The sequence below is a fragment of the Sciurus vulgaris genome (assembly GCF_902686455.1).
Source record: "Sciurus vulgaris genome assembly, chromosome: 16".
Lineage (NCBI taxonomy): Eukaryota > Metazoa > Chordata > Mammalia > Rodentia > Sciuridae > Sciurus > Sciurus vulgaris.
The window spans coordinates 1,550,807-1,565,697 of NC_136477.1; the positions used below are offsets into that span (position 1 = coordinate 1,550,807).

Consider the following 14,891-nt stretch of genomic DNA (forward strand, 5'->3'; position numbering starts at 1 on the left):
GGCCAAGCTTGTCAGCCCAGCGCTGCAGAGGCTGAGGCAGGAGGATTGCAAGTTAGAAGTCAGCCTCTACGACTTAGCCAGGCCCTGTCCAGAAACAAAAAGGGTAGGGGGTGCAGCTAAGTGGCAGAGTGCCCCTGGGTTCAATCCTCAGTTCCCCACAGAAAAGAAAGAAAGCAGAAAGTGCATTCATTTTATTCACTGGGCCAGTACTGAGTGTGCAGTGGCTGGTACCCAGGAAGCTGAATAAGCGGCATTACTGTGAGGGAGTCCTATGGAAGCAGCTGGGGTGGGCCCCTGAGCTCGGAGTCCCACCCAGGAGGAGTCCCACTCAGGTTGTAAGCTGCCGGATGTGGCGAGGCGGGATTCGAACTCGCCACCCTACAGGACCCGCCCGCAGGATTTCCCGGGGTTCCCGCTTCCGGCCGACGGGGGCGTGCGAGGGCAGCCGAGGACGTACAAGTGAGCTTGCGTGCCTGCGTGATTACGTGATTACGGACGAGCCCACGGGGCCGCGCGGGCGAAGGGGTGATGCGCGCGGCGCGGCAGGCGGGACGGCGTCGGCGCACTGCCTCCTCGCGCCGGCCTCCCCCCGCGCGCGAGACGAGTGGTTCCGCCCGGCCCCCGGCTCATTGTGCTCGCCTCACGCCGGCCCAAGATGGCGGCGGCGCTGGAGGCCCCGGGCCTGTGACCACAAAGAGGCAGCCGGGGCCGGACGGGAGCGCGGCGGCGGCGGCCAGGCCCGGGCCGTCCCCCACCCCCGCCCTTGCCGCGCCCGCCCCGCTCCGCCCGCCGCCCTGCGGCGCCCCGCCTTCCCCAACCGCCCGCCTAGCATGGTGCGGCGGCCGCGCGCGCCGACATGGGGGAGAAGCTGGAGCTGAGGCTCAAGTCGCCCGTGGGGGCCGAGCCCGCCGTCTACCCGTGGCCGCTGCCGGTCTACGTGAGTGCCGCCGCGGGGCCCCGGGACGCGGGCGGCGGGCCCAGGGCCGCGGCGAGGTCGTCGCCGCCGGCGGCCGTTCCGCCCGCCCCGCGCGGCTGCCGTTGCCCGGTGCCCGCGGGCGGGCGTTGCTGGGCTGGCGGGCGGGCGCTGTCAGTCGGCGGGTCCGGGTCAGGAACCTGTCCGTGGAACCTCGGGGGCAGCACGGCGCGACCCTGCGAGCTGGGCGTGCTGTCCCCCTCATCCCGGGGGCAGTGCTGGCGCGACCCTGGGAACTGGGGGTGCTGTCCCCCTCATCCCGGGAGCAGTGCTGGCGCGACCCTGCGAGCTGGGCGTGCTGTCCCCCTCATCCCGGGGGCAGTGCTGGCGCGACCCTGGGAACTGGGGGTGCTGTCCCCCTCATCCCGGGGGCAGTGCTGGGGCGACCCTGCGAGCTGGGCGTGCTGTCCCCCTCATCCCGGGGGCAGTGCTGGCGCGACCCTGGGAACTGGGGGTGCTGTCCCCCTCATCCCGGGGGCAGTGCTGGCGCGACCCTGGGAACTGGGGGTGCTGTCCCCCTCATCCCGGGGGCAGTGCTGGCGCGACCCTGGGAACTGGGGGTGCTGTCCCCCTCATCCCGGGGGCAGTGCTGGGGCGACCCTGCGAGCTGGGCGTGCTGTCCCCCTCATCCCGGGGGCAGTGCTGGCGCGACCCTGGGAACTGGGGGTGCTGTCCCCCTCATCCCGGGGGCAGTGCTGGCGCGACCCTGGGAACTGTGGGTGCTGTCCCCCTCATCCCGGGGGCAGTGCTGGCGCGACCCTGGGAACTGGGGGTGCTGTCCCCCTCATCCCGGGGGGCAGTGCTGGCGCGACCCTGGGAACTGGGGGTGCTGTCCCCCTCATCCGGGGGCAGTGCTGGCGCGACCCTGGGAACTGGGGGTGCTGTCCCCCTCATCCCGGGGGCAGTGCTGGCGCGACCCTGGGAACTGGGGGTGCTGTCCCCCTCATCCCGGGGGCAGTGCTGGCGCGACCCTGGGAACTGGGGGTGCTGTCCCCCTCATCCCGGGGGCAGTGCTGGGGCGACCCTGCGAGCTGGGCGTGCTGTCCCCCTCATCCCGGGAGCAGTGCTGGCGCGACCCTGGGAACTGGGGGTGCTGTCCCCTTCATCCTGGGGGCAGTGCTGGCGCGACCCTGGGAACTGGGGGTGCTGTCCCCTTCATCCTGGGGGCAGTGCTGGCGCGACCCTTTGAGCTGGGGGTGCTGTCCCCCTGATCTGGGGGTGGGTAGGGTAGGACTGGATTTACCCTGGGACCTGGGGGTGTTGTCCCCCTAATCTTAGGAACTCTTTGAAAATGATACACTGAGTGGAAATTTACAGAGGCTTCTGCCTGGGACTCCAGAAGTCCAGGGAGTCTCCTGGTCGTCATCCTGGTCCTTGGGGTCAGTTTGTATGTGGGTGGAAATCAAAGGAGGCAGGATTGGGGGTGCTTTTGGGTGCATAGTCTGAGAGATAGGCCTGCAGGGGACCTGGCCCCTCTCCTCCCAGAGACCTGATGGGGCCCAGCACCCAGGCCTGACAGCCTGGCCTGTGCCAGGGTTTGGGAGTGGAGGGGTGGAGGAGTGCTGTGCCCCAGCTTTTCCTGTTGGGCAGCTGGTGTGCATCCCAGGAGGGAACGCCCACAGGCCTTCTCCTTCAGAGCCCTCCCATCCTGAAGCACTCTTCCTACTAGGTCATAGGAGTCTCACGTTTGATATTTGTCTTCCTCTCAGTTAATGGATAGTGTAGTCCACTCTTTAGAGTTCAGTTCTGTGAGTTCTCACAAATGTACTGGGTCCCATAACCACTGTCTTGCCCACCCATACCTGCCTTCTACTTCCTGGCTGCCTAGACTGCTTTGTGCTTTGGTTGTGTCATTACCATAATGTCAGATGAATGAACCAACAGTGTGTAGCCCTTTGACTCTGGTGAGTTAAGTCAGCAAAATGTACTAAACCTCATCCAGGTTGTTGGGTTTCAGAGTTATTTCTCCAGTCTTTATTATTGTTGTTATTATGTGTGTTGTGCTGGGGATCACACTCAGGGCCTGGTGCCTGCTAGGCAAGTGTTCTACCAATGAGCCACACCCCCTGCCCAAGATGTTTTTCATTTTTTTTTTTTGGTCCTGAGAATTGAATCCAGGGGTGGTTTACCTCTGAACCAAATCCCAGTCCTTTTTACTTTTTTGTTGTTTGAGACAGGGTCTAAGTTGCTTAGGGCCTAAGTTGCTCAGGGGCTAAATTGCTAAGACTGACCTCAAACTCGTGATCTTCCTGTTTCAGCCTCCAAAGTCATTGGAATTGCCGACATGCACCACTGTGCCCAGTTTTATTTTTTAGTTTGAGTTGCCCAGGCTGTTGGAGTCCTCCTGCCAGCTCATCCCAAGTTGCTGGGATTACAGTTGTGTGCAACTGTGCCCAGCCAAATCTCATTATGTGTTTCTTCTCCAGTCAAATATTTATTATTATTTATTTTTCTTCTTGTACTGGGAACTCAGGGCCTTGCCCATGCTAGGCAAGAGCTCTGCCACAGAGCTTGTCCCCAGTCTTCAGTTTTTGTTTTTGGTGAGCTGCATCCCTTGGGTGGATGGTCCAGGTTTTGTTTATCCTGTAGTTACAGGACACTGACTCTTTTTCTGTTTTTTCTTGATTAGAATAAAGGAGCTCTACACATCTGTGCACAGGTTCTTACATGAACTGAAGTATTCCCTTCACTTAGAGGATACTCAGAAGCAGGGCTGCCATTCTGCACCCTAAAAGTTGCCATTTTGGGGTATTGAAAAAGTTCAGAGGTACTGGCAGTATTGCTCAGTGGGAGAGTATTTGCCTAGCATACACAAGGGTCCTGGGTTACAGTCCCAGGACAAGAAAATAAATTAAAAATAAAAAAATGTAGAGGTCCAGTCAGGGACAGTGGTGCACGCAGAAGACAGGAGGATTGCGAGTTTGCGGCCTGCCTGGGCAACTTAGTGAGACCCTCTCTCAAAATAAAGAAGGCTGCAGATGTAGCTCAGTGGTAAAGCACTCATGGGGTTAATCCCTGGTACTGAAAAAAAGAAGAAGAAAATAAAAGAGTTAAGAACAGCACTTGAACCTGACATCAGGGGCTTAGGCAGAGTACTGTTGCCAGGTTGCTCTGTCCTTTTCCCCTGGTACTAAGGTGAAAGTTCACTTAGTGACAGTGGCCTTGTCCCCATCCTGTGTGAATAAGACCTTCAGTTCAGCCTAACAAGATCTGGCTTTGCAGTGGCAGGTGGGACTCAGACTCATTGCCTACTGCCTTTCCCTCTGGCCAGGACCTCACTTGATTGGGGCTGGCCTGGTGCCTGCCATGGTCATGATGTTGCCTGTCTGAGGGCCAGCAGGTTGTGGGTGTGGGGTGGGGATTAAAATTCCCAGTGGGCATGAGTGAGGAGCAGCAACTTCTTAGAGCTTTGCAGTGCCTTTGTTTTTCTTTCTAGAACTGGGGCTAAAACCCAGAGATGTACTACCACTGAGCTATGTCACCAGCCCTTATTTTTTATTTTGAAACAAGGTCTCTGAGTTGTCCAGGCTGGTCTGGAACTTGAAATCTTTCTGCCTCAGCCTCCAGAGTCAGGGGGATAGCAGGTGTGTGCCACTGTGCCTGGCTACAGTGCTTTCTTTTAACCTGACATATTCCCATGGAAGAATTTTGCTTTCTCAGAAATGACGGGGCAGTACTTTTTGTGATGGTCTCATGATTATTGTGTTAAGAAAATGGACTACTTCAGAAGCTTAAGTTTAGGGCGGATCAGAGTATTCCTGAGGCGACACATTTGAAGTGTGACCTGCATTTATCCGTTATTCATTTCAAAGCATCTGCAGAATATGTTCAGTGCCCCTACCCAGCACAGAGGACAAGATAGTGTTCTAGTCTCTAGAACCTGCATAACCAAGGTAGTTCAATTGTTATTGTTTTGTACTAGGGAATTGAACCAGGGGTGCTTAACCACTGAGTCACATCCCCAGACCCTTTATTTTTATTTTGAGACAGGGTCTTACTAAATTGCCAAGTTTGGCCTTGAACTTGGGATCCTCCTGCCTCAGGCTCCCAAGTCACTGGTATGACAGTCATGGCCAGCATGTCCAACAAGGTAGTTCAGTTACACGGAAGAAAGGTCAGTAGAGTTACAGTGCTACACATAGAAGATCAGCAGAGGTCCCAGGGAGAGAGGCTGCCAGTGTGGCCCTTGGGTCGGTATGGGTGACTTCTCGGAGGATGGCGCCTCTGTGGAAGGAAGTGGAAACAGCCTGCACTGTCCACACTCAGAAATGGCCAACTTCAAATGGGTTTGCACCACAGAGCTGACAGATGTAGCTGAGAGGATGGGCGTGTTGACGCTGCACTGACTCAGGGTCTGGGTGACCTCTTGCTACCTCATCACTAAGCTCACAGGGGCATTTCTAATGCAGGAAGGCCCTTTTGTGGTGGGAAGGGTAGAAGTGGCATTTTTGGTTACTTGCCTGGCAGGCAGCAGAGGGAAAGAACCTGAGGGCTGCTGGGTGGCCTTCCTCTTGGTGACTCATTAGGCAGCGGGCCTTGGAGACAGCCTCCTGGACTGAGTGTCCCCTCCGATGAGTGTGCTGGGCTGGTGGGCGGCAGGGAGTCGTGGGCAGCATGACTCAGAGGTGTTTTCTGAGGCTGGTCTCTGGGTGAGTGTCCTGCTTTGCGTGGGAGAGGACTTAGTAGAGAAAGGAAAGGGTGACAAACAAGCTGGTGATGCGTGTGGCCTGAGGAAGCGCTGGCTGCGGTACGTGGTGGCTGACATCCAGGTCCTCACTGCTCCTGGTTCTGGATGGGGACTGCAGGCCGCAGGGGTCTGGGGGTGGGGATGCTCTCGGGAGGTGGCGTGAGCTGCAGGGCCACCTGGGCCTGGACTCTGACTGGAAGCTGTGCCGTTATTCAAGGGGAGCTTTTGACTTGGAATGATCCTTGATTCGGGCAGGCACACTTGTAAACACGGTAGTTCCTGCGTTCCCCCTTGTCCTCAGGCAGCTCTGTCCCAGGTGCGTGAGGACCCCTTGCCCACAGGACCTCCTGTGGACTGCATGGTGTTGTCCAGGGACGCTGTGTTGGGGGCTTAGGCGGGAGCCCTCGACTCTGAAAAGGTTAAGGGTTAAGCCAGCTTTTCTGGGGCAGGGGGCTGTGGAGACATCTGTGGTTGTCATAACTGGGGTGAGGGAGCCCAGGGATGCTGCTCAGTAGCCTGCAAGACACAGGAGGACCCTGAGTGTCAGTGGTGTGGAGCCTGAGAAAGACACTGTGCCCCCCTGCCTGGATTGCAAGGGCATAGGCCAGTGCTTGATGCAGTTGGTTGGATGGGTGTTCTGTTAGTTGCCTTGGCCCTGTTTGCATTTTTTGGGTTTCTTAGGAAAGTGTATGTCATATAGGACTGTGTCAGAACTTCAGTTAGCCCCGTGAAGGTGTCTACCCTTCCAGGTGCGGTGGCCATGCCTGTCATCCTAGCAACTCAGGAAGCTGAGACTGGAGGATCACAAGTTCAAGGCCAGCCTCAGCAACTTACTGAGGCGCTAAGCAATGTAGTGAGACCCTGCCTCAAAAAATAAAAAGGGCTGGGTTTGTGGCTCAGAGGTTGAGTGCCCCTGGGTTCAATCCCCAGTTCAAAAACAAACGAGAAAAAGAACTCTGGAGATACAGCTAAGTGGCATAGTGTATAGTGCCCCCAAAGCACCCTGAAGTTTGCAAGTTATTGTTTTTCATATATTCAGATTGTACAACCATTATATTCTAGTTTCAGAGCATTCCTTTGGCCCCAAAGGAAGCCCATCTCTGTGAGCAGTCACCTCGTCCCCTTCCCAGCTCTGCGCCTGCAGATCCACGTCCTGTCTCAGGACTCGCCTGTTCTGGAGGCTTCCTGTAAATGGAGTCACATACTGTATCCAGTTGTCTCTGGTTCTCACTTAGCATGAGGTCCTCCTTGAAGCCCATCCATGCTGCCGTGTGTGTCACCTCTCTCCTGCTCTTGGCCAAGTGACTCTGCAGGTGTGCGAGGGCCAGGTCATAGGACTGGGGCCCAGGCCTTAGCCTTCATCCTGAGTGGTGCTAATGGCAGGCCTGTGCCCAGGCAGAAAATTGGTGTCTGCAGGCAGGGTGGTGGTCCAGACCTCTGCCAACCCCTGCTGCCGCTTGGTGTGTGGGGACCGCAGTGCCACTTCCCTGTGCGCTGCTGGGAGAAGGGAGAGCTGATCCTGTGCTTTCATGCTGCCTGTCGCCCTTGGCCCCAGCTCTAGGCCACATTGGTCTGTGGAAGTGGAGCATCTCCTCTGAAGTTGAGGAGAGTTCTGACTGTGAGATTGACTGTTGTGTCCTACGTGCCACCTCGTCATCCTTAGAGGCCTGGGTGGGTGGGTGGCATCAGTCCCTCTTCAGGGACCTCCAAGGCCACTCGCCCAGCACCTTGAGGGGGAGCCCTTTGACTGCGGGCAGTGGAGTTGTCACAGAGCAGTTGTTGGGTCTGCTGGGTTTTTCAGCTGCTCTGGTCTCAGTACTGCCCTGGGAGCTGTGCCACAGTGTACTTGTCCTCCTTCTCATGGAAAGTGGCCTGCCAGAAAGCAGGGCAGCTCTGTCATGGATTCCTTGCCTCCATGTGGACCAGGTTCAGGGTCAAGTCTAAAAATGCTGTTGACGGGGCTGCGTTGTGGCTCAGTGGTGGAGTACTTGCCTAGCATGTGTGAGGCACTGGGTTCCATCCTCAGCACCACATAAAATGAATACATAAAATAAAGGTATTGTGTCCATCTACAACTAAAAAAAAAATGCTGTTGGCCAAGTGCAGTGCAGTGTTGTGCCTGTTGTCCTAGCTACTCAGGAGGCTGAGGCAGGGATTGTTTGAAGCCAACTTGGGCAATATAGTGAAAAGTAAAAAATTATGGAGTGGGTTTATTTCATAACAGATTTTCATTTCATTTCAAGTCTGAAATAGAGCGTGTGTTTTCGCCGAATGCACCTCAGTCAGGCCAGGCACATGTCAAAAACCCAGATCCCTGTGGCCTCTTGCTCTGGGATCTTCTTCCTCTGCACCTCTTGGTGTGCAGTGTCACATGGGGTGCTGCACAGGCAGCCCTTGGAGCACTGAGTGCCCACATCGGGAGCCAGGTTGAGGGCCCCGCTGCCCCGACTGGGCGTGAGGGGCGACACCTACGCTTCCAGAGCCCGTTGTGGCTGCACTCCTCATCTGGGTCCCTTGGCGGGTCTCTGCTGGATGCCTGTCTTCGGCTTTCTCCTTTCTCTCCTGGGGGCCTGGTGAGGTCCCTGTAACTCCTTGGCTGGTGATCCTTGGCTAAACGCCCCAGCGACTGCTGGCTTTGGGGCTTTCCTGGTCATGAAGTATTGCGGCAGGAGGTGTGAGCTGCGGGAGCTTGGGTCTGGCTGTCCGGAGCAGTTTTAGATGTGGGTTTGTCATGCACAGGTCAGAGGTGGCACTGAGTGGGGCTATAGCCCCAGAAAGCTCTCCTTCCTGGTGATTCACCACCTGGCCATGTTTCTCACGGAGCAGAAAACATTCCCCAAGAACCCGATGAATCACAAGTGTGAGGAGGTCTTGACATCTTGACTCAGAAGCCCCACCCTGAGGAAATCATTTGGAGCAGAGTCATTTGCCCTTTTTTCCCTCCAGTACTGGGGGTTGAACCCCGGGGTGCTTGACCACTGAACTGTATCTGCAGTGCTTTTTATTTTTTATATTGAGCCAGTCTGTCCTCAAACTTGCCATCCTCTTGCTTCAGTCTCCCTAGGAGCTGGGATTGCAGGACTTTGCCACCATCCCTGGCTTTTCTGTACCAGGTGCGATGTTATTTTGGGGTCCATGTAAGGGTAGTTGTTACAACTAGTGAGACATAAAAGCAGTGACTTGTTGAACTTTCTTCTGCAGTTTCTAGATGTCTGTTTCCAGCTCCCCAGAGAACTGAGTTCCATGGTGGAGTAGCTCTTTTCCTCAGGCTCTGCTCAGCCCAGGAGCCAATCCCTGGCCAGAGAGCACATGACTCTTTAAAGCACTTTTCCTGACTCTGCAGCCTCTGTTTAGGACAGGAAGTCAGAGGTATCTGGGAGCAATACCTGTTGCTGTGTAGACCGTGGAGCTGGAGTGTGGAGGGGGGGCATCAGATCTACCCTGAAGATCTGATTGGGCTTTTTCAGATGCTGAAGTCTGAGGGGCCATAGCCTGAAGGACCCCAGCTGACAGGGGTCAGGGAAGGAAGTCAGTGGACCCCAGGCCTTGCAGCACAGAGGTGTGCTGAAGGTCTGTGTGCAGACTAGGGAGTCTGAGGCTGGGCCACTGTCTAGGGACCCCAAACCTGCAGAAGAGTGCTGTGCTTGTTTTAGTGCTGTCCTTGTCTGGGACTTCTGAGCTCTTTTCTGTCTTTTGTGATGCTGGGAATGAACCTTGGGCTCCCCTGTTCCGGGCACGCGTCCACCATGTAGCCACACCCCAGCCTGCCGCTGTATTCTTGCTTGGTCTTTGCTGATCTCTGCTTTGATACAAGTGTCTTGCTCTGCAGTCTGGTATGGGAATCCTAGAACTGGAACCTGCCCCAGAATGGATGCAGAAGAGCAACGAGGGTGTGCAAGTGGCCCTTGTAGGGGACCTGCTGGGAGCCACACTTGGCCCGCTCCCTGACCTAGGATTTCTTGTGGTGGATGTGGCTTCCATGCGGGTAGGTTCTCTTGGTTTTTGAGATGCCTGCTGACCACGACCCTGGGACTTGCTTGCCTTCACCCCACCCCCGTGCATGTGTCAATGAAGGTGCAGGGTTGGTACTTGGGAGAACCCCCTGCCCTTGCTCTAGTTGGGGGAGGTAAGCAGCCCTGGAAGGAGCAACCTGTGTCACAGAGGGGTGGGAACTATCTTCCCATGTGGAAGTATAGTCTGCCTTGCCTGAGGGTTCAGCTACCTGTGGTCTCAGTTAGCCATAGTCAGCCTCAGCCCCAAAATTTTAGATGGAGAATTCCAGAAATAAGCAACTTAAAAGTTTTAAAGTGCATGTCATCTTGCATAGCATAATGGGACTTCAGCATCCTTTGCCAGCACGTCCATACCGTGTGTCCTGGCAACTGTGTCCTGCAGCCATCTTGGCGACTGGATTGGCTGCTGTGGTTTACAGTGCTTGTTCAGGTGGCCCATGTTACTTGATGAGGGCTCCAGAGCTCACTTCTGCAGCGTGAGGTTGTGGTTCTGCAGTGATTGTAGCTCACGTCTTGCTGTATTTAATTTTTAACACTGTTACAGGTATCATACAAAAGGGTTTGCAATGATTTAGCATCCACTGGGGATCTTGGAAACACGTTCCCTGCAGATAAACAGGGGTGACTATATATGATTTTAAGGCAGGAGCAATTTTTTTTTTTTTTTTAGTTGTAGATGGACACAATACCTTTCAATACCCTCCCTACCCTTTGGTACTAGGGATTGAACACTTGGGCACTCAATCACTGAGCCACATCCCCATCCTTATTTTGTATTTTCTTTGGAGACAGGGTCTCACTTAGTTGCTGAGGCTGGCTTTGAACTCGCAATCCTCCTGTCTCAGCCTCCGGAGCTGCTGGGATTATAGGTGTGTGCCACTGTACCTGGTGCTAGGCAAGCTTTTTACTGCCCAAATAATATAGTTAAGTGTGCCAGTTGTATACTGTGAGAATTGTATCTCCATAGAGACATTTTGAAACAAGCTCAGTGTGTCTGAAGAGACGCTCTGATGCCCCTGATTGTTTAGGCGTGCGGTGCCCTTTCCAGAATCCTTTCAGACAAGCTCTCCTTTCTTGTAAGCGTTCCTGTGGGGCAGGTGCTGTTCCCTGACTGTAGAGCTCTGAAAACTGGCCTGAGCCAAGAGCAGGCACAGGTGTGAGCCAGTTGGTGGCCCTGCGAGGGGCCTGGATGGGCGTGGCGTGGTACTGGCCCAGGCCCTGTGAGGCATGTCAGGCCCTCTGTGCTCCACACCACAGGGAGTTCTGTCCTTTCCAGGTGTCTGGCTCAAATCGTTGTTGGTGTGCTTCTGCAGTTGCTCCAGGAGAGTTTGGGGTGACCTTGGGACAATCAGCCCAACCCCCTGGGGCAGGTGTGGGGCAGCAGCAGAAGTAGCTCTGTGTGTGTGGACTTCCTAGGAACCTCCAGTGTCTTGATTTCATTCACCATGAGGTTCTGTGTCCCTTCCGCCCCATCTGGAGACTCAGGTATAGTGCGCACTTGTGGCCTTAGCCTGTAGCTGCATTTCAAATGCTCACCGTCACATGTGGCCCATGGCTGCATACTGGACAGCTGGGGGCTGCACTGGGGAAGTCCGTGGCACGTGGGGTATGGTGGAATGCGGTGGCCAGGGCATCTGGAGGCCTGGGTCTGAGAGATCTGGAGGCAGGGTGGGGTGTGCTGTGGATGCTCCGCCATGGCTGAGCACCAGGCTGGTGGAGAGCAGCTGTGGACATGAGTGTTGTACGGCACACAGGGTGGCTGGCGATGGGGAAGTCCAGATTTTTTCTTGCAGCTTCTCAGTCTGGAACCAGGGGCACCAAGGAGAGTGCCTGCATGTATGCAGGTGTGCGTGTGCAGGGGCCTGCACACCTCTGGATGGGGTGGGTGTGGATCATCAGGCTTGTCCACTGCCAGAGTGGGTGGGCAGCCATCGTCCTGGTGTTTTCTGGAAGGGAGTATGGTGAGCCTGAGGAGCAGGCAAGTGCTGTGGGATCTGCAGGCCAGGCTGGCATCCTGTCCCCCATGGGGCTCACAGGCAGGCAGGTGGGGGGCACAGGCTCTTTGCTGCCCCTCCTTTTTATCCTTTTGCCTACATTTTGTTGACATGTAGGGCATGTATATGATGTGTAAACAGCGGTGGTGCTCTTGGGCTTGGCAGGGGGGCCACGACTGGGCTGCTGGCTGTGGGGGTGCAGCGAGAGCAGGGATGCGGTGGGAGGTGGGTTTGGGACGGGCAGACTTTCTCATGGCACGTTCTGGACTTTGGGGTAGCTGTGCATGTGTGTGGGACATTCATTGTGATGGGGACCCCTCGTTACAGATGGAACCAGGTCTCTGTGGGCTCAGCAACTTGCCAACCCCTCATTGGGCTTTGCAGAGGCAGAGTTACAGACACCAGCTCTAGTCTGAAGTGGCCCTGGGGAGGAGTAGGGTCGGCATCCCCAGAAGTCGCGACTTCGGAGGACAGCCACTGCAGTGGTGGGGTGTTCTCTCCTGGGGGTGGGCTCAGAGCCAAGTCACGTGAGAAATGGAAAGAGGGGGGAGGTCCTAGTGTGGCTCACGGGAAAACGGGCCGCGGCCTTCACTTGCTGCTCTCGTGTCTGGAGGGAGGGTAGCTAGACAGGCTAAGTGACTGCTTTGTCTTTTTCAGGACAAACATCACGATGCTGCTCATGAGATCATCGAGACTATCCGGTGAGTTCTGGGGCATCGCAGAGCACCTGTCTGGTGGCGCATCCAGAGCAAGAGGCCCGCGCCCCTGCAGGTCATAGGCCTCCACAGGGGCGCTCTCAGGAGAGGCCTTGAGGCGGACACAGATGACCCTGCACCTTCCCATGTGCCCAGGAGCCATTGTTCTGTTCTTGTGGTCTCCTGCCACCCTCGTCACATAAAATGCCCAGTCTGTTTTTCTCTTCTCTCTCTAGTCCTGGGAATGGAGCCCAGGGCCTCGCATGTGCCAGGAGAGTGCTCTACCTTTGGCTGCATCTCTAGCCCTTTTAATTTTATCTCTAGATAGGGTCTTGCTAAGTTGCCCAGGTCGGCCCGTGATCCTCCTGCCTCAGCCTCCTGGGTTACTGGCATTACAGGCATATGCAACGACACCTGACCATGCCCAGCTTATTTATTTATTTGTTTGTGTATACATGCCTACGTACATGCATACATACCAGGGATTGAACCCAAGGATACTACCACTCGGCTGTATTCCTGCCCTTTTTATTTATTTTTTTTGAGACAAGTTGCTCAGGGTCTTGCTAAGTTGCTGAGGCCAGCTTTGAATCCACGATCCTCCTGCCTCAGCCTCCTGAGCCACTTTGATGACAGGCATGCCCCACCGCGCTGGCTCTGTGCCCAGGTTTTGATGTGGTATTTTCATCTGTACGATGTGGTCCTAAGCTGCAGCTTCCTGTGGGAGAGACGGAAACTGAGCTAGCAGGGTCTCAGGGCATTCCTCCCTTCCGGAGCAGCCTGCTTTCCTCCGTGTCTTTTTAAGTCCCTCCCCTTCGGGTTTTGTGCTGCCTGGCCCTGGTCTTGGGGGCTACCCCTCACCCTAACATATCCCCGCTGACCTGTTGCATACTTGCTGCACGAGTATGCAGAGAAGAGCCAGCGACAGGTGGGGATAGGGAAAAAGGCTGCAGCAGCCTGTTTCCCAGGAGCTCTATGGTCAGGATGATGCTGTGTGAGGCCCTCTGTCCCACCAGTGTGTGGAACATGGAGCCACTTCCTGTCAGGATGCTCCGGTTCAGGCCTGCAGCAAAGCTACACCTGTGTCTTGTGGCCCCTTTGGCCCCGATGATGCTCAGCTGTCTGGAGGCTCCCCGAAATGAGTGGATGTGGGCTGGGAGGCTCGTCCTAGCAGAATTACTCACTAGAGTAACCAGGAGTCATAAGCATGCACACAGTGATCAAAGCTGGAACACCTTTTTGAGGGAGATGAGGGGCTCCTTCTGGCAGTTTTAGAGGGATATAAGTGCCTGTTGGGGAGAACAAGGGCCTTTCTTGCTGGAGTTGGAGTGAGCTCCAGAGACAGATGTCTCTTGGTGGAATCTACCTAGGTGTGGTCACATTCCTGACTTCACCTCTGAGACAGGATGTTTCAGGGCTGGGTGGAGACGATTAGGGGTCTGTCTTATGGCAGATAAGGGGGTTTCGGGGTGGGGGGGGCCCTTCCTGGTCAGGAAGGAACCTCAATGCTGAGCAGTGGCTGAGGTCTCAGCAGGTTAGAGTGCCATTCTTTTGGCATTGTTAACATACAGCCTGGGCTGCCATCACCCGTGCCACATGGCTGTGACATCTCCGTACACTAACTGACCTTGGTTGAACTTTGTGTGGTACTGATTTTCTGGTCTATTGTTTTATTGGGTCCCAACGTATCCATAGGGAGCAGAAGCCCAGGAAAAGGGTGCTGGTGCCCAGGCTTTGTAGTATGGGCAGAAGGCCCTGAAACCCACTCCTGTCCCCAGGCTCTGTCCTCCCTGTGCCTTACCAGTGCCAGACAAGGTCCTCCAGGGACCATGCGCTGCAGGAATCAGCCCTGTGGCGCCCGTCTTCCAGCACTGTCCTTCTCCATGCCTGTCTTGGCGGTTCTGGCTCTCTGCCTGTATGTCAGATCTGGAGTCAGCTTGTCTGTTTCCCAGAAAGGCCTGCTGGGCTTTTTACAGCCTTGCTTTGAGCCTGCATCTGCTTCTGGGGAGAAGGACCAGCTGAACAGCCTCCAGGCTTCTGTTCCACAAGGGATGTTTCTCTTTTGTGGTGCTGGGTTGGAACCCAGAGCCTCAGGCGTGCGAGGCAGTGCTGGACCACTGAGCAACACTGTCTTATACTTTCTGTCCCGGGGATTGAACCCTGGGTGCTTAACCGCTGAACCACATCCCCAGCTCTTTTTATTTTTAATTTTAAGACGGCTTCTTGCTATGAGACTTAGGACCTTGCTAAGTTGCTGAGGCTGGCCTGGAACTTGGGATCCTATTGCCTCGCCCTCTTGAGCCGCTGGGATTATAGGCATGCACCTCTACACCAAACTTCTTTCTTTTCTTTCTTTCTTTTTTTTTTTTTTTTTTTTTTGTGGTACTGGTGATTTAGTCCAGGGGCAGTTTACCACTGAGTCACATATCCTCAATCCTTTTTATTTTTTTAAATTTTGCTGAGGCTTTCCTTGAACTTGTGATCCTCCTATCTCAGCCTCCAGAGTTGCTGGGATGACAGGCGGGTGCC

The 14,891-nt window shown here is 55.4% G+C and overlaps 1 protein-coding gene across 1 annotated transcript in view; it reads left to right on the forward strand.

Annotated features, from left to right (window-relative positions):
• The first annotated feature begins 641 nt into the window (after window positions 1–641).
• Window positions 642–14,891, forward strand: part of DOT1L (DOT1 like histone lysine methyltransferase) — a 54,070-nt gene continuing 39,820 nt past the window's right edge. The window contains 2 exon segments of the mRNA XM_079115927.1: window positions 642–937; window positions 12,325–12,368. Coding sequence (XP_078972053.1) covers window positions 857–937; window positions 12,325–12,368 — 125 coding nt within the window. The 5' untranslated portion in view covers window positions 642–856.